At 36.6% G+C, this 22,784-nt stretch overlaps 1 protein-coding gene across 1 annotated transcript in view; it reads right to left on the reverse strand.

Moving 5' to 3' along the window:
• Positions 1 to 22,784, reverse strand: part of Zpbp (zona pellucida binding protein) — a 180,770-nt gene that overhangs the window by 112,896 nt on the left and 45,090 nt on the right. Inside the window, exons 4-5 of the mRNA XM_060365665.1 lie at positions 12,254 to 12,403; positions 6,002 to 6,220 (exon numbers count right to left, since the gene is read on the reverse strand). Coding sequence (XP_060221648.1) covers positions 6,002 to 6,220; positions 12,254 to 12,403 — 369 coding nt within the window. The remainder of the gene's footprint in view (positions 1 to 6,001; positions 6,221 to 12,253; positions 12,404 to 22,784) is intronic.

Here is a 22,784-nt window from a genome sequence, read left to right on the forward strand (position 1 = left end):
AACCACATGATAATCTCCCTAGATGCTGAAAAACATCTGGCAAAATCCAACATCCATTCATGTTTAAAGTATTGGAGAGATCAGGGATACAAGGCACATATCTAAACATAGTAAAGGCGATATACAGCAAGCCTATAGCCAACATCAAACTGAATGGAGAGAAACTTAAAGCAATCCCACTAAAATCAGGGACAAGACAAGGCTGCCCACTCTCTCCATATCTCTTCAACATAGTGCTGGAAGTCCTTGCTAGAGCAATAAGACAGTTGAAGGAGATTAAGGGGATACAAATTGGAAAGGAAGAAGTCAAATTATCACTATTTGAAGATGATATGATAGTATACGTGAGTGACCCCCAAAACTCTACCAGGGAACTCCTACAGCTCATAAACACCTTCAGCAAAGTGGCCGAATACAAAATTAACTCAAAAAAATCAGTAGCCCTCCTGTATACAAAAGACAAAAGGGCTGAGAAAGAAATTAGGGAAACAACACCCTTCACAATAGCCACAAATGACATAAGATACCTCGGAGTAACCCTAACCAAGGAAGTCAGAGAGTTGTATGAAAAAAAATTTCAAATCTCTGAAGAAAGAACTAGAAGAAGATATGAGAAGATGGAAAGATCTCCCATGCTCATGGCTTGGCAAGATTAACATAGTAAAAATGGCCATCTTACCAAAAGCAATCTACAGATTCAATGCAATTCCCATCAAATTACCAACACAATTCTTTACAGACCTGGAAAGAAAAATTCTCAACTTCATATGGAATAACAAGGAACCCAGAACTGCTAAAACAATCCTCTACAATAAAAGATCTTCTGGAGGTATCTCCATCCCTGATCTTAAGTTGTATTATAGAGCAACAGTTTTAAAAACTGCATGGTACTGGAATGGTGGATCAATGGAACCGAACAGAGGACCCAGAAATAAACCCACACACTTATGGACACCTGATCTTTGACAAAGACGCCAAAACCATTCAATGGAAAAAAGATAGCATCTTCAACAAATGGTGCTGGTCCAACCGGATGTCTACATGTAGAAAAATGAAAATAGATCCATACTCGTCACCCTGCACAAAACTGAAGTCCAAGTGGATCAAAGACCTCAACATAAAACCAGACACATTAAATTGGCTTGAAAAAATAGTGGGAAATACCTAGAACTCATTGGTACAGGAGAAAACTTCCTGAACAGAACACCAACAGCACAGGCTCTAAGAGCAACAATCAATAAAAGGGACCTCATGAAACTGAAAAGCTTCTGCAAAGCAAAGGACACTGTCATCAAAACAAAGCGACCGCCTACAGATTGGGAAAAATCTTCACCTACCCTTTATCTGATAGAGGTCTCATATCCAGTATATATAAAGAACTAAAGAAGCTGAAAAGCAGCAAACCAAGTAATTCACTTAAAAAATGGGGAACAGAGCTAAACAGAGAATTCTCTGTAGAGGAATACCGAATGGCAGAGAAACACTTAAAGAAATGTTTAACCTCACTAGCCATTAGGGAAATGCAAATCAAAACAACCCTGAGATTTTACCTTACACCCATGAGAATGGCCAAGATCAAAAACTCAAGTGACAACACATGCTGGAGAGGTTGTGGAGAAAGGGGAACCCTTCTCCACTGCTGGTGGGAATGTAAACTTGCACAACCACTCTGGAAATCAATCTGGCGCTTTCTCAGACAACTAGGAATAGCGCTTCCCCAAGATCCAGCCATACTACTCCTGGGCATATATCCAAAAGAGGCTCAAGTACACAAAAAGGACATTTGCTCAACCATGTTTGTAGCAGCTTTATTTGTAATAGCCAGAAGCTGGAAACAACCCAGATGCCCCTCAACTGAAGAATGGATGCAGAAATTGTGGTACATCTACACAATGGAATATTACTCAGCAATGAAAAATAAGGAAATCATGAAATTTGCAGGTAAATGGTGGGACCTGGAAAGGATCATCCTGAGTGAGTTGTCCCAGAAGCAAAAAGACACACATGGTATATACTCACTCATATAGACATACAACATAGGGCAAACCCTCTAAAACCTGTGCATCTGAAGAAACTAAGCAAGAGAGAGGACCCTAACTAAAATGTCCAATCCCCATCCGGAAAGGCAAAGAGGATGGACATCAGAAGAAGAAGAAACCAGGAAACAACCTAGGAACCTACCACAGAGAGCCTCTGAAAGCCTCTGCCCTACAGACTATCAAAGCAGATGCTGAGCCTGATGGGCAACTGTTGGGCAGAGTGAATGGAATTTTATGTAAGAACTTGGAAATAGTAAGAGCTGGAGAGGACAGGGTCTCCACAAGGAGAGCAACAGAACAAGAAAATTTGAACACAGGGAACTTCCCAGAGACTCATACTCCAACCAAGGACTATTCATAGAGATAACCCAGAACCCCTGCATAGTTGTAGCCCAGGGCAGTTCAGAGTCCAATTGGGTTAAATAGTAATGTGAAGAGGGACTGCCTCTGACATAATCTGATTGGCCTGCTCTTTGATCACCTCCCCCTGGTGGGGAGCAGCCTTACCAGGCCATAGTAGAGGACAACGCAGCCCCTTTTGATGTGAACTGATAGACTAAGTTCAGAAAAGAGAGGAGAACCTCCCCTATCAGTGGACTTGGAGAGTGGCATGCATGCAGATGGAGGAGGGAGGGTGGGCTTGGGAGGGGAGGATGGAGGGGCTTATGGGGGGATGCAGAATGAGGAAAGTATAATTGATGAAAAATTAATAAAAAAATTAAAAATAAATAAATAAATAATTTAATGCCAAAAAAAAAAAAAATAGTGGGAGACTTCAATACCTCACTCTCACCAATGGACAGATCATCAAGACAGAAATTCAACGAACAAAAAAATCAAACAAACAGACACCATGGATATAATGGTCCTAACAAATATCTACAAAACACTTCATCTAAACACAAAAGAATATACATTCTTCTCTGCACCTCACAGAACCTTCTCCAAAATTGACTGTATACTCAGTCACAAAGCAAACCTCAACAGATACACGAAGATTGAAATAATCCTGTGCATCTTATCAGAACACCTTGGGTTAAAGCTAGAACACAACATCAACAGAAACAGCAAAAGGCCTACAAACTCGTGGAAATTGAACAATTCTGTACTCAATGACCACTGGGTGAGGGATGAAATAAAAAAAGAAATTAAAAATTTGATAGAATTCAATGAAAATGAAGGCTCAATATACCTAAACTTATGGAACACAATGAAAGCGTGCTCAGAGGAAAGTTTATAGCTTCTGTAAAGCACAGAATACTATCAATAGAATGAAACCATCTACAGATAGGTATAAAGTCTTCTGTGCCCAGATTTTTTGGCTCCGTTAATCTCTTTGTGGAGCTACTGTCCCCTCTAGGTCTTTCTATCTCCCCCTTCTTTCATAAAAAAATAAAAAAAAATAAAAAGATTCCCTGCACTCTGACCAAAGTTTGGTTATAGATCCTCAGCACATGTTTTGATAACCTGCTGGGCAGAGTCTTTCAGAGGCCCTCTGTGTTAGGCTTCTGTCCTGTTCCCTCTTTTCTCCCTCTTCTGATGTCCATCTCATTTGCCTTTCTGAAAGAAGATTGAGCATCTTACCCAGGGTCCTCCTTCTTGATTAGCTTCCTTAGGTGTACAGATTTTAGTATGATTATCCTATGTTATACGTCTATTATCCACTTATAAGTGAGTATATATCATGTGTGTCTTTCTGCTTCTAGGATACCTCACCCAGGAGAGCAACAGAACCAAAAAATTTGGGCACAGGGGTCTTTTCTGAGACTAGTAAAAACAAAGACCATACATGGAGATAACTTAGAACCCCTGCACAGAAGTAGCCCATGGCAGCTCAGTGTCCAAGAGGGTTTCCCAATAATAGGAACAGGGATCATCTCTGACATGAATTCATGGGCTGGCTCTTTGATCACCTCCACCTGAGAGGGGAGCAGCCTTACCAGTCCACAGAGGAAGACAAAGAAGCCAGTCCTGATGAGACCTGATAGACTAGGGTCAGATGGAAGGGGAGGAGGATCTCCCCTATCACTGGACTGTGGGAGGGGCATTGGAGAAGAAGAGGGAAGATGGGATGGGGAAGAGATGGGGGAGAGGCTACAGCTGGAATACAAGTGAATAAACTACTTAATAAAAATTAAACAAAGATTTTAAAAGTATTTTATATATACAAAAAAATTAAAAATTAAGGACTTCAAACATATTTTTTAGCTTTCTACTTGTTAAAAAAAAAACCACCTATGTAAAGAATTATTTAAAGTAGCATGAAAGTATATGAAATGAGGATGTCTGTTATAGTGGAAGCTATAAAAAATACAATGAGGCCAAAAAACAGAAACTGCTCACAATTGAGCATCTAGCAGAATGTTTAGGTTTTTTTGTTTTGTTTTGTTTTGTTTTTTGGTTTTTTTTCTTCTCCTTCCTTTTAATTCACAACAAAATCTTCATGGTAATTGGGACCAGTCATCAAGTACAAATAAATAGAACACAAAATGAAAAACAAAAAAACAAAAAGCAACAACAACAACAAAAATAAAAACAGGAAACAGGACAGGAGCTTACCACAGACAGCCTGTGCAAGACTCTACACAGCAGTGTATCAGAGCAGATGCTGAGACTCATAACCAAACTTTGGGCAAAGTGCAGACAATCTTATGAAAGAAGGGAGAGATAGAAAGACCTGGAGGGGACAGGAGCTCCACAAGGAGAGCAACAGAACCAAAAAACCTGGGCTCAGGGGTCTTTCTTAGAATGATACCCCAACCAACGGTCATGCATGGAGATAACCTAAAACCACTGCACAGATGTAGCCCATGGCACTCAGTCTCCAAGTGGGTTCCCTAGTAAGGGGAACAGGGACTGTCTCTGACATGAACTCAGTTGGTGGCTCTTTGAACACCTCCCCCTGAGGGGGAAGCAGCCTTACCAGGCCACAGAGGAAGACAATGCAGCCAGTCCTGATGAGACCTGATAGGCTAGGGTCTGATGGAAGGGGAGAAGGACCTCCCCTATCAGTGGACTTGGAGAGGGACATGGGAGGAGATGAGGGAAGGAGAGTGCGATTGGGAGGGAATGAGGAAAGGGGCTACAGCTGGGATACAAAGTAAATAAACTGTAATTAATATAAAAAAATAAAAAGAAAAAAGAATTTAAAAAACACAGAAATCACCACAATTTTCCAAAAAGATAAATGAATGACCATTTAACACATTAAAAAACTGCTCAAAAATGTTAGTCACTTAAAGAAGCACAAAGCAGGTTCACAACTGCAACATTTACACTGGACATCATCTCCTTCTTATGATAGATCCTAATAAATTTTTTCTTAGGGCTTGTCCATCTATTAAAACAACCAGAAGATAAAGATTCACAAAACCTCTGTACACTAAACTCTGTCCTTGGCAGGCTAGAGAAAAGCTTAAGTTGATCATTTGTCTTGAGGTTGGTGAAAAATGTTGAAATTTTCCTGGAGAAGAGAAAAATCAAGAATTACAGATTAGAGAACTTACCTTGCTCTTGCCTTTGAAGTTTCATGCTTCTCTACTGCCAAAATTTTAGACAACACAAAAAAAGGAGAAATAGAGAACAAAAGAGAAGAACATCCTATAAAATATATGGATGCTTGTTCCTTTAATTATGTGCCTCCTCTGCACACCATTAATGACAACACACTCTCAATGGGATGAGGTGTTAGTTCTACAATGCTAACTACCTTACAAGTAAATGCTTCCACTAATTGAATCACTGTAACTAAACACTATGAGTCCTTATACAAACTTCCATTCTATAGTAAAGCGCCATAGCACACTTTTCACTAACAGTATGAATCAACAGAATTTTATATGGAGGGTGTATTAAGTCAAACCAGAGAGGAAGGAATACATTTAGATTGGTAACATTCATATTCTGAACAATTGGTTGTGTTCCCAAATTGTCTTTTTTTAAAAAGTATTTTGTATATTTACCTGAAAATGTGAAGAATAATTCATTTTGCAAACCAGCTCTTTGCATTTTAATACGATGGCATTCAGACTTAACCAAGGAAATTTCACAGGAAAGGTCAAGAACCAGTTTACTTAAAATCTGAAGAAGTTTCTTCTCAAAAGAAATGTTATAGATACTATTGCAGGGAGCTGCATGGTATCGTGCTGTGAACTGGTAATAAAAATGAGGTTCACGATAAGCTACAAAAATTAAAAAGAAGAGACAAATACATGATCATTCACATAATTCAAATGCATTGTAAGTATTTTAAATAACTAATTACTTGGATCAAATTAATATTTGTTTTCCTATAAACAGCTATCTTTCCCTTTCTTAACAAACACCTATCTCATCATAACTAGATATGAAATATTGTCATAGGAAACTCTAATAAAACAGTGACCTCGTTAAACTTCACCATAATTTAAGATTCAAATTATTATGATTACATCTGCAACAAAGAAATTGAGCTAAAAGAGACTTGTCATGTGTCTACTGCCAGCACTTCCAAAGCTAAGAGTCAAACCTAGGGAAGCTGGTCTCACTACACTGCCGTTCCAATGCTGGAATCCCACCCGCAAATTTTCAGATTATAGAAGAAATCACACTCCTCTGTTATAAAATAGTAAATCTTAGAAGAAACTCCAGAGATATAATTAGCAAAAGTATTTTAATGTATCTCTAATAAATATACAGTTAGTTTCATTTCATTCTAGTAAAATATCTGTTTTCATTTCTGATTTTGTTAATCTGGGTATCTTTTAGTTTTTCTGTTGACTTTTTTCAAAGAACCGACTCTTATTTTCACTGATTCTTTGTATTGTTCTCTTTGATTCTAATTTTTTTTATTTCAGCCCTGAGTTTTGATTATTTCCTGCCTTCTACTCCTCTTGGCTGTGTTTTCTTCTTTTATTTTCTAAAGCTTTCACTGTTCTGTTAAATTGCTAATATTGGATCTCTCCAATTTCTTTATGAAGGCTCTTAGTACTATGAACTATCGTTTTAGCACTGTTTTCTTTTTTTATTTTTTTATTAATTACAGTTTATTCACTTTGTATTCCTTGGTATCCCATAAGTCTGGGTAAGTTGTGCCCTCATTTTCATTGAATTCTAGGAAGTCTTTAATTTGTTTCTTTATTTCTCCCTCACCCTGGGAGTATCTGGAATTGAAGACATGCTTTTAAAGCAGCTCTCTAAATCTTACTGGAAAATTATAATAAATCTAAAAATGAAATAAATCTGTAATAAAAACTTTAAAAGTCATCTTGTGAGATGAGTCCTTCTGCCAACCAAGGGCTTCCTCCCTGCCTTCTCCTAGTTCACATTCTGAGGAAAAGCCTCCTAACTCACACCAACATCCCTATCGTTGTCCATTTTCCTGCCTATACTTTAAAACTAATACACTCACAACAGTCAAACTTAGTATTTAGAGATAGGCAGCTTATAATAGCCAAGAAAGTCTACTACTTTCATCTGTGAACACAAATGAAAACCAAGGACAATCTACCAATGCAAATTGGTATTTTTAATTTTTTAAAGGACCTAAAAGAAACTGCTATAGGAGGCATTAAAATACATTTAAAATTCTAAATATAGTGATTAAAATATAATCCATAAAACATGATAAGTTATGAGGCAAATGCCTGAAAAATAAGGAAAGTAATAGGTACAATGGCAATTACCTATATTTCCAGCATTCAGGAGGCTGAAGCAGGAGGATTGCACAAATAGGTTGAAAATTAGAGTATATACAAACATTTAGAAATGATAGCAATATACTAACTGTGAAGGATACAATTAAAATAGTAAAAATTTATCTTTAATTATAATTACAAAAATGAAAACAACGAACTGCTAAGCCAGCTTTAAAAAAAAACAAAAAACAAAAAAACTACAGCTAACACAGAAAAGTAGAGAGGCAAAACAGAAGTGAGGAAAAGAAATGCATTATTGAAATACTTAAAACAACTCATCCAAGTAGAAAGTTAGAAAAGCATTAAAACCAACGTAAGATCAAGATTTAAAAAAATAACAGTAAAGTCCCATTCTGTTTTCCATCTTTGACTAGGAAATTGAGGTTAATAATATTTAAAGTTAGTGTTGAATATTGTCTGTTCATTGTTGTCATTTTGCAGGTGTTTGGCTGTTTGTGTTTTTATTGTTAATTTGTATTTTGGTAATTATGTCTTCATTTTTCTTCTTCTGTGTAGCCTTTTAGGTACGCTTGTTCATCTTTTCAGAGAAAAGGGAGAGGATAATATAGAGAGGGGGGAGAAAGAGAGAGATAAACAACACTAAGGACTTTTGATAAACCACAGAAAACATACTATTTTATAAATATATATTTATTTACATGCATTCATACATAATCTGTGCCTCTATCTCTATCTCTCTGTTTCTATGTCTCCCTGTCTCTCTTGTTCTTCTTCTTCTCTCTCTCTCTCTGTATCTGTTTCTCTCTCTGTGTGTGTGTGTGTGTGTGTGTGTGTGTGTGTGAGTGTGATAATAACTATCACAGAAGTCATCAATTCTAGAGTGAGGGGTATATGAGAGGAGCTGAAGGGAAGGGAAGGAGGAATAGAAACCATGTAAATACATGTTTTGTATGTATTATGAAACTGTCAAAAAATTAAATTTTAGAAAAAAAAACATACTGATGTAAAACTGGTTTCTAGTGGTTTATATAGTTTTTAAATAAAAAATTACTAAGTGTTTAGCATAAATTTCTTTTATTGTCTATGCAATGGAAACCAGATAATTTGAAAGTACCATTATGTGCACTTATTTGATTTCTTTCTTCTTTGAAATTAGTATGCACAGTAGAGAGAGCTGCATTTGACACTTACTGGTATGCTTTATTTTTTCCATCCTCTTCCTCCACTTTTATTTCTACCTTCCCCCTATTTTCATGCACTGGGTTTCTTATTACCCTTCTTTTTTTTCTTCCTGTATCCCTTAAGGTCTTCATTTTCTCCTCTTATGGTCCCCTTTTTAATTCATGAACTATAACTACTATAACTATACATATATGCATATACAAAATTTAAATTTAGGCTATGAGTATGAGAAAGTAGTATTTGCCATTCTGAGTCTGGACTAGCTCATTTAATTTAATTATTTCTGGGTACATCTAATTTTCTGTTATTTTCATGACTGCATTTTTTATTACTAAATAAAATTCCATTGTATGCGACATAGCCTTCATCCATTCATCTGTTGATGGACATCCAGCCTGTTTCTATTTCCTAGCTATTAAGAATAATTTAGCAATAGATAGAGAAAAGCAAGTATCTCTGTAGTAGGATCATTTGGTTAGATACCAAGAATAGTAAACTGGGTGGGGACCATTTCCACAAAAAGCAAGACATAAGCATTCCTCACCCTAGTCCAGTTGCATGATATAAATCTGTGCTCTCTTGGTATTTAATAACTACATATAAAAACACAACATTGCTGGGAATGTACTATGTACATAGTGAATTTTCTCTTTCATTATCATTTCTACAAACCATTACTTAAGCACAAATATCGTTGCTAGCTTATGCAAATATGCTCTTACAATAAATGTGGAAGTATATGTGTGATAAACTAAGATACAGAAAATAACAATGTGGAGATGAAATATTACCGCTTAACCTAAAAAATGACTTGTCTAACTACAAGCATGTCATTTCTCATAACAATGTCTCCCTCTTACAAATATAGAGCAACATTTTTTGAGTAAGCAAAATGTCAGGAACTACTAATAAGTGGACATTAGTTTGGCATCTTAGCTATACAAACAATAGCACGTATGTTTCTTATTGTTACCATATTAGAGACAACATGAGCTTTAAGTTCTGGAGAACACAAATCTGAAAGTCTTACTACAGGAAAATCAAGATGGATTCTGTTTGGAACACCCATAGGAGACCTATATATTGAGTGAGCACTTCAGGACCGGAAGCTGTCGAAACTGGGGTATGTGGAATTCCTGCCTCCAATGTCAGACAGACAATTGACTTCTCCTTTGTTACCACATCTCCCTATCTGCCTCTCTTATAACAACCCTTGCAGTCAGGCATGGGAGCACACATGTAATCACACCACTTGTGATGCTGAAAATGGAGATTGCTGTGAATTCAGGCCTGCAAGAGCTAGAGTGAGATGCGTCGCAAAACAAAGCCCTATGATTACACTCAGCCCACTCAGTTAATTCAGGATTGTGACCTTGAATCTTCCTCATCAATTTGCCTAATTTTGGAATAACATAGAAGATACACCTCTGGGCTGTCTCTGAGGATGTTTCCAGACAGCTTTAATTGAGGATGACGATCTGCCCCAAATGTGAGTGGCATCATCTTATACAATGGATGAAAAGGAGGAACAAAGGGAGGAATATATAAGAAAAGAATGAGCACAGAATTCATCTCTTTGTTCCCTAATTCATATATCCATGTTTCTATATCTTCGTGCCATGATGGACTAAAGGCCTTTTGAAACTATTAGCAAAATAGACCCTCCTTTCTGAACATTTCTTGCCAGCTGTTTCTCATAGCAGCAAGAAAAATGACTTAAAACAAGATATTCCCTCCATGGCAAGAGCCTTAACTTAATTACAGGGTCAAGTCCCTTCCATCTTGTATGCTTATACTCACAGACTCTAAAGATTCATGAAGACTGATTTGCCTGCCATATTTCAAGCTACTTCACAGGGTTCCAGCAATTTGATTAAACTTTTAAGTAAATGTTGTTTAGATTATTCTTTTTGAATTTCACATCAAATCAGCCCTCTCAATTTATTCAATAGAGGAATCTAAGAAGAGTCATTCACAGTGTTCCTTCCTGTCCTAATCAACAGGATGGGGGTAAACCATCAACAATGATACTCAAATTGAAAAGCAGTTCAAACTATGATCATATCATCACTGGATTTGAAATTATGATCTGTACCGCTGCTTTGACTGGGTGACTAAAACGTCAAGTGTTTTTCTCGAGAAAAAGGCTGCTTTGTTAACAACCCTATCCACTTCCTGTTAAGACATATAACATAATGCATGGGTGAGTAAGGATTCTTTTAATTGGGATACTGAAAATAGAAGTTTTTTTTAATCTTGTTAAAAACAAACTTTTTAAAAAAATCGTATTTTACAAAAACTAATCTGTTAAATTTCTAATAGCCAGAAATTGGAAAATCATAGATGTCCCTCAACAAAAGAGTGCGTAAAGAAAATGTAGCACATTAACACAATGAAGTATTACTTAGCCATTAAAAAATTACACCATAAAAAAAATTACACCATAAAATTTACATATGTATAGAACTAGAAAAAAACTCATCCTGAATGAGGTAACTCAGACCCGGAAAGACAAATATAGCATGTGTTTATTTATATGTGGATATTGTATATGGATATTTGTATATGGTCAGTTATATGTGGATATTAGTCAATGATAACCAAGGTACAATCCATACAAACACAGAGTAGAGTAAGAGAGTAGAGGGATCAGTAGATCTTTTTAGAAAAAGAAAACAGAATAGATATATATGGATGAAAGGGAGGATGAAATGGGAGAATCATGAAAGGGGAGGTAAAGGAGAAAGAGGGAATATGGAGAGAGACATCTAAAATTAAGGACCATTTAAGGAACAGTATGGAAACTTAATACACTACAAACTACATATGATGAGGATATAAAACAAATTGGGGAAACAGAGGCCCAACTGGCCACTTCTTGTTTGTTACCAAATGAAGCTTCTAGTACAGAGAATGGGTTTCATTTGCTTGCCTTGTTAGCCAAAAGGATTCCCACAGGAATTCCAAAACAATCCAGTTTCTAAAGACAATGCCTACAAAACTCAATAAACATGAAGTTGTCTCTAATGCAGTAACACAGGCTATATCAACTACTCCAAGGCAGGCTTCATGTTAAGAAATAGCTGAACAATGTATAGTATCTTTTGTGTGATTTGGCTACAGTTTGGAGGAACATTTTGGGGGTTCTTTGGAGTTACTTTTTTGTTTTATTGGTTTTGTGGAGTTCTGTTGTTATATTGAGTTTGTATTTGAGAAAGAACTCAATGTTGAGAGGGTAAAGAAAAGGATCTGGAAGGACTTAGGGGAGGAGATCAAAATATATTTAAATTTTATAATTGTTTCAAATAATAAAAATATATAAAAACAAACCTGTTAAATGTTTAAATATTTTAAAACTTAAGAAATGTTAGAAACATAATTGAATTTACTTCTTACCATAAATAACATATTTCAGTTGGAGATTTTTAACAACTTCTTCCACAGTTGGCTTATATTCCAGGAAACACGTATAAACCCCACTCATGGCCTCTTCAAAGTTCTGAAATATGAGGCTTCCTGTGGATGTCACTTGTGCAGTGGTGTTTTCTAATAAAGGTATAATATACAACTGCTTAAATCACAGTAGGAAGACAAAATACCACTTTAAGAAACCTAAAAGAAACATGAAACTTTAGGTCCACAAAAAAGAGTTACATAAAGTTAAGTCACTGTATTTGATGCTTATTGTCAAAAGATGACAGGATGACCTTAGAGTCAACTTTCCACCAACCAAAATCTATCAACTGTAGGACTGTCTAACTGGTAAGTGACTAAGAATGACATATAGACATAAACTACTCCTCATATGCTCCTTGCACTGAAAGAGATGCTACCAAAAATATAGCACTAATTATGAAAATTTATACACACATATGCAGTACATGTTAACATATGTATTATAAACAGTAAGTATGTACAAAGTATATATTTTATGTAGTGTATTTATTTACCTATATAAATATTATATCATTGTCATTAATATATATTATATAGTTTAAAGATGAGTTAAAAAGTCAGTAAGCTTACAATCTGCACATGAAATGATACACCCAAAACAAAATCAATTACAGTATAATGATTAACAGCTAAATTTTTTTACTACTACACAAAATTGTACATAAAACAATGAGTTAGTTTCTAACATTGAGGGTTACAGAAGAAAGTAAATGGAAAATTAGATCGTTACAGTGTTAAGAAAAACAATGGGATTGTAAGCTCCCTCTTTGCTTCAGCAAAGTAAGTATTACAGTAAAAGAAAACTGTTGTCAAAGGAAAGGAAACCTACCCTTGAGACATTAAGATACAAATTGAAGGCTCCATCTCTCTCACAAGTTGTATAACCATGATAAAGATTTCACCTTCTGAACTCCAGTCCTTCATGTGTTCAATGAAGAATGACAATATATAGCTGCCTAACTCACAGGGTTGTTCAAGTAAGCAAATACAATAAATCATTGATCAGACAGCTTATTATAAAGATCATAACTACGTTTCTGTCATAAAATATTAAGATAATAAAATTTTCTTAATAAAGAATTGAACGATATGAACATGGTTGAGCAAATGTCCTTGTATACTTGCACATATTTTGGATATACGGCGAGAAGTATCTTGAGGTAGCACTATTTCTAATTTTCTGAAAAAGCACCAGATTGATTTCCAAAGTGGTTGTAAAAGTTACATTCCCACCAGCAATGTAGGAGAGTTCGCCTTTCTCAACATCCTCTTCAGCATGTATTGGCACTTGAATTTTAGATCTTAGCCATTCTGATGGGTTAAGGTGAAACCTCAAGGTCGTTTTGATTTGCATTTCCCTGATGACTAAGGACATTGAGCATTTCTTTAAGTGTTTCTCTGTCATTCGATATTCCTCTATTGAGAATTCTCCGTTTAGCTCTGTACCCCATTTTTTAAATTGGATTACTTGGTTTGTTGGTGTTTAACTTTTTGAGTTCTTTATATATTCTGTATATTAGCCTTCTGTCAGATATAGGGTTGGTGAAGATCCTTTCCCAGTCTGTAGTCTGTCATTGTGTTCTGATAATAGTGTCCTTTGCTTTACAAAAGCATTTCCGTTTCATGAGGTCCCATTTATTGACTGTTGCTCTTAGAGCCTGTGCTGTTGGTGTTCTCTTCAGGAAGTTGTCTCCTGTGCTAATGAGTTCAAGACTCTTCCCCGTTTTTCCTTCTTACAGGTTTAGTGTATCTGGTTTTATGTTGAGGTCTTTGATCCACTTGTACTTTAGTTTTGTGCAGGGTGATAAGTATGGATCTATTTGCATTTTCCTACATGTAGATGTCCAGTTAGACCAGCACCATTTGTCAAAGATGTTATCTATGTTCCATTGTATACTTTTGGCTTCTTTGTCAAAACCAAGTATCTGTAAGTGTGTAGGTTTATTTCTGGGTCTTTTATTCAATTCCATTGATTCTCCAGATTATTCCTCTGCCAGCACAATACAGTTTTTATTACTATGGCTCTATGGTACATCTTGAGACCTCAAGGGAAGATGCATGCTGGAGAGGTTGTGGAGAAAGGGAAACCCTTCTCCATTGTTGGTAGTAATGTAAATTTGTACAACCACTTTGGAAATTAATCTGGTGGTTTCTCAGACAATTATGAATAGTGCTTCCTCAATATCCAGCTACACCACTCCCAGGCATATACACAAAATATGCTCAAGTACACAACAAGCACACTTGTTCAACCATGTTCATAGCAGCTTTATTCATAATAGCCAGAACCTGGAAACAACCCAGATGTCCCTCAACTGAGTAATAAATACAAAAATTGTGGTACATTTAAACAATGGAACACTACTCAGCAATTAAAAATAAGGAAATCATGAAATTTGCAGGCAAATGGTGGAAACTAGAAAAGATCATCCTGAGTGAGGTAACCCAGAAGCAGAAATACATGTATGGTATATACTCACTTAGAAGTGGATATTAGTCGCATAATATAGGATAAACATACTAAAATCTACACTCTTGAAGCCAAACAAGAAAGAGGACCCTAGGGAAGTTCCTCAATCCTCACTCAGAAAGGCAAATAGGATGGACACTGGAAGAGGGAGAAAACAGGGAACAGGACAGAAGCCTACCACAGGAGGCCTCAGAAAGACTCTACCCAGCAGGGTATGAAAACATATGCTGAGACTCATAGCCAAACTTTGGGCAGAGTACAGGAAAACTTATGAAAGAAGGGGAAAATAGAAAGAGCTGAAGGGGACAGGAGCTCCACAATGAGAGCAACAGAACCAAAAAAATTTGGGCCCAGGGGTCTTTGCAAAGACTGATACTCCAACCAAAGGACCATGGATGGAGATAACCTAGGCCCTTGACCAGATGTAGCCCATTGCAGCTCAGTCTCCAAATAGGTTCCCTAGTAAGGGAAGCTGGGGGCTGTCTCTGACATGAACTCAGTGGCTGGCTCTTTGGTTACATCCCCCTGAGGAGGGTGGGGAAGAGAGCAGCCTTACCAGGCCACAGAGGAAGACAATGCAGCCAGTCCTGATGAGACCTGATAAGCTAGGGTTAGATGAAAGGGGAGGATGACCTAACCTATCAGTGGACTGAGGGAGGGGCTTGAGAGAAGAAAAGGGAGGGAGGGTGAGATTGGGAAGAGATGAGGGAGTAGCCTACAGCTGGGATACAAAGTGAATAAGTTGTAATAATCAAAACAATAAATATTTTTTAAAAAAGAAAACAGCTTTAAAAAATGTTGAATGCACCATTCATTAAAATTGATAGCATTATGTCAGAAAATGACTACATATCTTTATTAATTTCCTTTACTTAAGGAGATCATTTAATACTTGCATATTTTTAAAAATAGTTCTTCAGATTAAAACAAAAATACCAGAATTTTCTTAGCGCTGGTATTTTTATTATATGTAAAGCCCTGCTACGTATTTGGAAGGAGAAATGAACAGACAGATATACCAAGCCTCAAGGACTTTACATAGGAAGTTATGCCTTAAGAGTTTCCATTTCTATATCCTGAATAAAGCTGAAAATGTAATATAATTTTGGAATATATTTGTGTTTTAATGCCTAGTTGTTCATGAATATTTCCTGATAAAAGATTACATATTTATCTTAACATGTTATTTTCTAAAAATATTAATAATTTAATTTATTACTATATATTTCTGAAAAAACTTCTAGTATCATAATAAAATTTTAATAGAAAATTTTAAATTATAGTAGCAATGATGAATTTATGCCTTAAGTAATAATTTGAAATGAAATTTTCTTATAGCAAAAGTGTCAACAAATGTATGAACAAAAACTTATGTACATATGTACTGCATTTGGCACAATAATATGAGAAAGTATAAGATATTTAGCAATCAACTTTTGTTTTATATCCTATTCTGTACAGGAAATCTTTACTGTTAGTGAGTATATTCCAATAGCCTTCCTTCTAGGCATACCACTTCATTTGCAGAATGTAAGCTAGCTGAAAATATAACTCAACATTAAAACCTAAGAATTATTTTATGGTGAATAAATACATTGTATATACATATACATCTTATATATAGTAGTATATATGCACATTGCATATGTGTGTATATTATGTGTATACATATGCCATATTTTCATAGCATCTCTTTCAAATCAAGCCAGGCTTGATGAGACCTGACAGGCTAGGGTCAGATAGAAGGAGAGGAAGAACTTCCCTATCAGGAGACTAGGGAAAGAGCATAAGGGGAGAAGAGGGAGGGTGGGTAGGACTAGGGGGAAACAAGGGAGGAGACTGCAGCAAAGATACAATGTGAATAAATTGTAACTAATAAATAAATAATAAAAAAGAAACATACTACTGCAACTCTAAATATGAAAGACAGAAAGCTGAGCATCATAAAATCTATAATAATGTATTCTTGGTTGATTTTATGTTTAAAAGATTAAAAAACACATTTTGAAAACATAGGCAGAGAAATGCATACTCAACATAAATGTCAACCCTATAATATCACTTATCAGTGATCATTCACAGAAACTTAAATGATTAAGTCTAAATGAAAATTCACAACGCCAATGGTTATGTATTTGTCACAGAAAATATAGGGTTAAATACAAGAACTATACAGTACACTATTCATTAATCAAACATTTCTTTTATATTGGTTCCTATTCCTTCCTAGCTTTGTTATACAAATACTAGAGTTTGACTATATCTTTAGAAGGCTATGCCTTGAACCTCTTAAAACTGTATAATACAATCTCACTGAAATTTAGTTTATTATATTTAAATATGTTTATGCTTAGCTTAAATATAAACAAGAGAATATAAGGCAGAAACTTACTACTCTTATTCTATTACAGCAATAAAAATACTCATAAGGACATATTGCTATGCCATAGATCAGTGCATGGATCAACCCTCTTCAAAAAAAGATCCTTCTTGTAGCAGATGGTAATTAACACAGAGACCTGCAATTGGACAATGTGCACACAGTGAGAGACTTTGGAATGCTCAGCCTTAAATGAGATGTCTGTATCAAACCCCTCACCTTAAGGCTCAGGGGTCAATGTAAAAGAGAATATGGAATTATTGTAAGAGCCAGAGGTGGTAGACGACCCCAAGAAAACAGCATCTTTAGACACAACATGGCAGAGTCCCATACTAATTCAGCAACTGTGGCATCATGCCTAAGACCTTCCCAAGTTCAAGCCAGGCAAATTCCCAACATGGAGAAGTGGGCACAAAGTTCCACCCCTTACCAATAAGCTATTTTCAATTGATACCTGCTAGAAGTGGCAAAATCAGTTTTCTCCAATGGAGTGGTACTGGGTATATCAATCATACTCCAGGGTAGACCCAATGCTCAGGAGTAGCTGGCCAACATAAAACAGAGTCCATGTTTTTGTGTACCTTTTTTGCTCTGTATTTGTTATTTTTTTGTCTGAAGTTTGGTAAAAGTAGAACTTAAGTGTTCTCACTAGGAAACAAAGGTAATCATACGAAATGACTAAGAAATGGTTTAATTGTGGTCACTGTATACCTATATAAATGCCAAGTTTTACATCTTAAATACATGTAACTTTCATCTACAAATTATGTCTAAATAAAGTTGGAATGGGGAGAAAATGTGAAAAAAATCGCAATAATAAAGCTAAAATTTAAACTTTCAGAATATATACATATATATGTGTATTGCAAGTGCATAATGAAATGAAAAAAAAAACTAAAATTTCAGGACAGTATTTACTTGGGGGCTTGAAACAAGTTGTTAAGAGTTCAAAACTGCTTACTTGAAGGTCCCAGAGTCTTCGAAAAAGTGTATCTTAACTGTACAAGAATATTAGTTTTCCTGTGCTTCAAAATGAGGAAATATCTCTTCATAAGATAGTCCATCATAAAATAATGTGCAGTGAAATAGGATTTCTTGCATTTGTGTGTGGGTAACTGCATGAGTCTGTAAAGGCCATAGGTAGTTACCTATCTTCCTCTGTTGTTCTGCACCTTATTTTTTTTCTTTTCAATAAAGTTTATATTTTGATGGTTTCATACATGTATATGTAATTTTCTGATTGCTTTCATCCTCCACCATCTCTTAATTCTCTCCCACTCCTCCAACTAAGTGTCATCCCTAAAAGACCTTTTCCCACATTCAAGTCCTTTGTTTTATGATTTACTTAATTTACGTTAAGTGTGTACAGCTGTGGAAATAGCCATTGGATCAATTATTTCACAACTGAAGACCATAAACTCCTTCCTTTGGGACCTATCCACCTTAATTTTTTATTTTACTTTTTTTTACATTTATTCTTTGTTATTTATTATTTATTATTATTACATTTATTATTTATTATTTTTTACATTTATTATAATCACTCATGTGTAGCACAAATCATGACACAAATTGAACATCACAGGAAAACTATAGGAGGCAAATCTTTCCAATGTATGGAACCTGAGAAATGAGCACAGTCCACTGGAGTTGGCAGGAAGTGCTGTAACGTGGTAATACAGCATATGGACATACAGCCTGCCCCCACCTTACTTTTTGAGATAAGGTTTTTTACTGAACCTGAGGCTTATCATTTTGGCTAGGCTGGCTAGACAGTGAACCCTAGATCAACCTGGCCCTGAATCTCCCCAGTTCTGACGTTATATGTGAATGCCACCACTCTTCATTTTTAATTGGAGGATGGAGATATGAACTCAGGTAAGCATGCTTGGTCCACAAGTGATTCAAACTCAAAGAAAATTATACCTTATCAAATTATTTGAAATAAAATAACCATTAAAACTAATTCATGATAAGATACTGGGGAAAATTTAATCAAGTATAAATTCAGATTTATACTTATACAGAATACTCTAGAAAGACTGTGTGTGTGCACTCATATTTTGTTTTTACCTGGAAAAATTATATTCTTAAATAGCTATATTTTTTAAGAAACAAAAAAGTCTTTCTTCCAACTTAAAGGAGTAACTGAATTATATACAACATTTACTATAAATGCAAAACTAGTAGACCATCTTAAAGAAGAAATGTTCCAAATTTCATTTTCCAAATCAAAAGTACAAAATCCATTAACAGGAAATTCAACACCTAAATTTTTTTTTCAAATGACAAAGTTTCAGTTAAAAATAAATTTGGGGAGATGCAAGATGGCAGCGCCTAGAGGACACTGTGTCTGAGGGCCAGACAGCAGCAACCAACAAACCAAACTCTTGGCCCTAAAACACCAGTGATTGTGTTTCCCAGGTGAGAGGAAACCCCACAGTGTGGAAAGCAATTGGGTTCAGTTCACCCAGCTAAAACCCAGAAGAGTTTCCAAGTGCCAGCAGGTGTTCGGTCGCCAGCCCAGAGCTGCACACCTGCCCACAATGGACTGTGGGCACCAAAACACCAGAGACTGGGATTTCCAGTTGAGAGAAAACCCCACAGTGAAGGAAGCAATTAGAATAGGCCTCAGGTCACCCAGTCAATCCCTGGAAAAGGTCCTGGGGTCCAGTGGGCACTCAGCCGCCAGCCCAGAGTAGGGTGCTCAGCAGCAAGCACAGGAACCTAGCTGTGTGCCCTACTGACCATCTCAGAAAGAACTGTGGGCCCCAGGGCACCAAAGACTGGGTTTACATGTCTGGAGGAAACCCCAAGGAGAGGAGAACAGCAGGTCCATATTAAAGAACACAGCTGACCCCCGCCCCCCCCCCCACACACACACAGAAAAGTTCTCAGATAAATTTCCCAGGTTCCTGAAGGATCCTAGTCACCAGCTTGGAGCCACCACTTGCCTGTGCCTGGGTGCTCTATGCACCACCCCAGACGGAACTGTGGACCCCAAAATACCAAAAACTGGGTCTTCCTGTCAGGAGGAAAGCCCACAGTGGGTAGAAACATCAGGTCCAACCTCAGGACACCCAGCTCCAGAAAAGTTTCTGGGTACCCGCAGGCTTCAGGCTGTACCCTCCTGCCACACGCAGGCATATTGCACTCACATGCCACTGATTACGGCTTGAGTATTGGGGCACAGAGCTCCAGCCTCAGACCTACGGAAGCCTGGGATCCCCAAGATCAACCCCCAGATACTGCTCCAAGTTGCAGCCAGTTCTCCCAAGGAAACTGAGCAAACTGCAAGGCTCCCAGGTTCTTCAAGAGGGCTGTGCCCAGAAAACAGTATAAGAACAGCAACAGCAATTCACTAAAATCAGAGCAAGAAACCCAGTAGCAGGGCAGCTGTCTCCAGGACTTCTCTAGATGAGAGGACAGCCCCCTTGACTAATGAAGGCCACAGTTACCACTCAGGTCCATATGCCTGAGGTGAGCTCTGGCAATTCCCGAGAAACACCAGCCATTCTGTTAACATACCCAAAAAACTGAGGAGGCCTCCTTCAGGAAAAATCATCTTCCTGCCAAGGGTATTCTCCCCACCCCAGGATTCTAGGAAGCACCAGAAACTAATAGCCAACACCTAAGATATTCCAATGGGTAGAGGCCAGCATAAAAGCTCAATCAACAAAAGACACAGCAATCTAACATTTCCAGAATGCAGTTATCCAGGGGCAAGTAGCTCTAGACAACACAGCATAAATGAAATTCAAGAATATGACCTTACATCTATGCTCATGAAGAGGATAATAGAGGAAACAAATAAAATGTGTAAAAAAATAGAGGAAAATAAAGACAGATTATGGCCATCTGTAAAAATATACAGGAAGATAACGACAGATTATGGTCATCCATAAAGAAATATAAGAAGACACAGCCAAATAGTTTGTGGCCTTTAGAGAGGAAATAATTAAAATCACTGAAAAAAAAAATAAAAGAAACAGGAATGTTCAAACAGCTGAAGGAATTGAAGAAAAAACAGGAAAATACAGTCAGACAGGTGAAGGAAATCAACAAAACAGCTCAAGATCTGAAGATAGAATTGGAAAAAATAAAGAAAACACAGAGGAAATCATGTAGAGGAAAATTTTAGGGAAGAAAACAGGAACTACAGAGGTAAGCATAACCAACAGACTACAAGAGGTGGAAAAAAGAATCTCAAGATGTAGAAAATACAATGGAAGAAATCTATGTATCCATCAAAGAAAATGTTAAATCTAAAGAATTCCTAACAGAGAATGTCCAAGAAATCCAAGACAACATGAAAAGACAAAACCTAAGAATGATAGGAATAGAGGAAAAAGAAGATTCCCTCCTCAAGGGCCCAGAAAATATTTTCAACAAAATCATAGAAGAAATTTTCCCCAACTTAAAGGAGAGGCCTATAGTATTACAAGAGGCCTACAGAATACCTAAAAAATTAGACCAGAAAAGAAAATCCTACCGCTACATGATAATCAAAACAGTAAGTACACAGAACAAAGAAAAAATACTGAAAGCTGCACGGAAAAAAGGCCAAGTAACATATAATGGCAAACTAATCAGAATTACACCTGACTTCGCAACAGAGACTTTGAAATTGGACTGATATAATGCAGACCCTAAGAGAACACAGATGTCAGCCCAGGCTACTATATCCCACAAAACTCTCAGTTCTATAAGGGTAAAAATTCAATTCACAAATCCTTAACTTGCCAAACACTAAAAATAATTTCTTATTTGGAGACAGTATGTTTGTGCCAGATAGGATCACATTTCAGCCTATCCTTATAAAAACTACATTTCTGGCTTTGGGGAATGGAGGGTAAATAGTTCTGCTGTGGAGAGATAAATAACACTTTTGTTGTACATAGAGCAGATTATTGAAGCACTATCAGAATTGGACATCTCATCCCAGTCAGAACAGCCAAGAAAACAACTGACAACAAATGTTGGCAAGGATGTGGGGAAAGGGACAAATCATTCACTGTTGGTGGGATAGAAAACCAGTCAAGGCCCTCTGAAATCACTGTGGAGAATTCCCAGAAAGCTTGATGTAGACATATACATGACTCAGCTATTCCACTCCTTGGCATACACCCAAGGACTTGACATTATACTCCACAGATACTTGTTCAGCCATGTTCAAAGCTGCCCTATTCATAATAGCTAAAAAATGGAAACACTTTAAATGCCCTTCAAGTAATGAAATAATAAGAATGTGGTATATACACACAACAGAACACCACTCAGCTCTAAAGAAAAAAAAAAGATATCATGAACTTTTTAGGAAAATAGGTGCAACTAGAATAAATTATATTAAGGGAGGAAACCCAAAAAACAAACAAACAAACAAAAAAACCATTTTGTTTTGCATTTATCTCATCTGTGATTCCCATCTCCAAATCTTCAGCTATGACTGAGAGTGGGATAGAAGAATACAGATGAAATACAGGGGAAAATGAATAAAATGGGGTTAAGGGTTTAATTTGGAAAAAAGGGAGGGAAAGAATACAGAAGGAAAGGGAGAAAGGGGGTATAAATAACGCTATGGATGTTTACAATATCCATAGAGAAAAAAATAAAAGTAAATA

The sequence above is a fragment of the Meriones unguiculatus genome, chromosome 12 (assembly GCF_030254825.1).
Source record: "Meriones unguiculatus strain TT.TT164.6M chromosome 12, Bangor_MerUng_6.1, whole genome shotgun sequence".
Lineage (NCBI taxonomy): Eukaryota > Metazoa > Chordata > Mammalia > Rodentia > Muridae > Meriones > Meriones unguiculatus.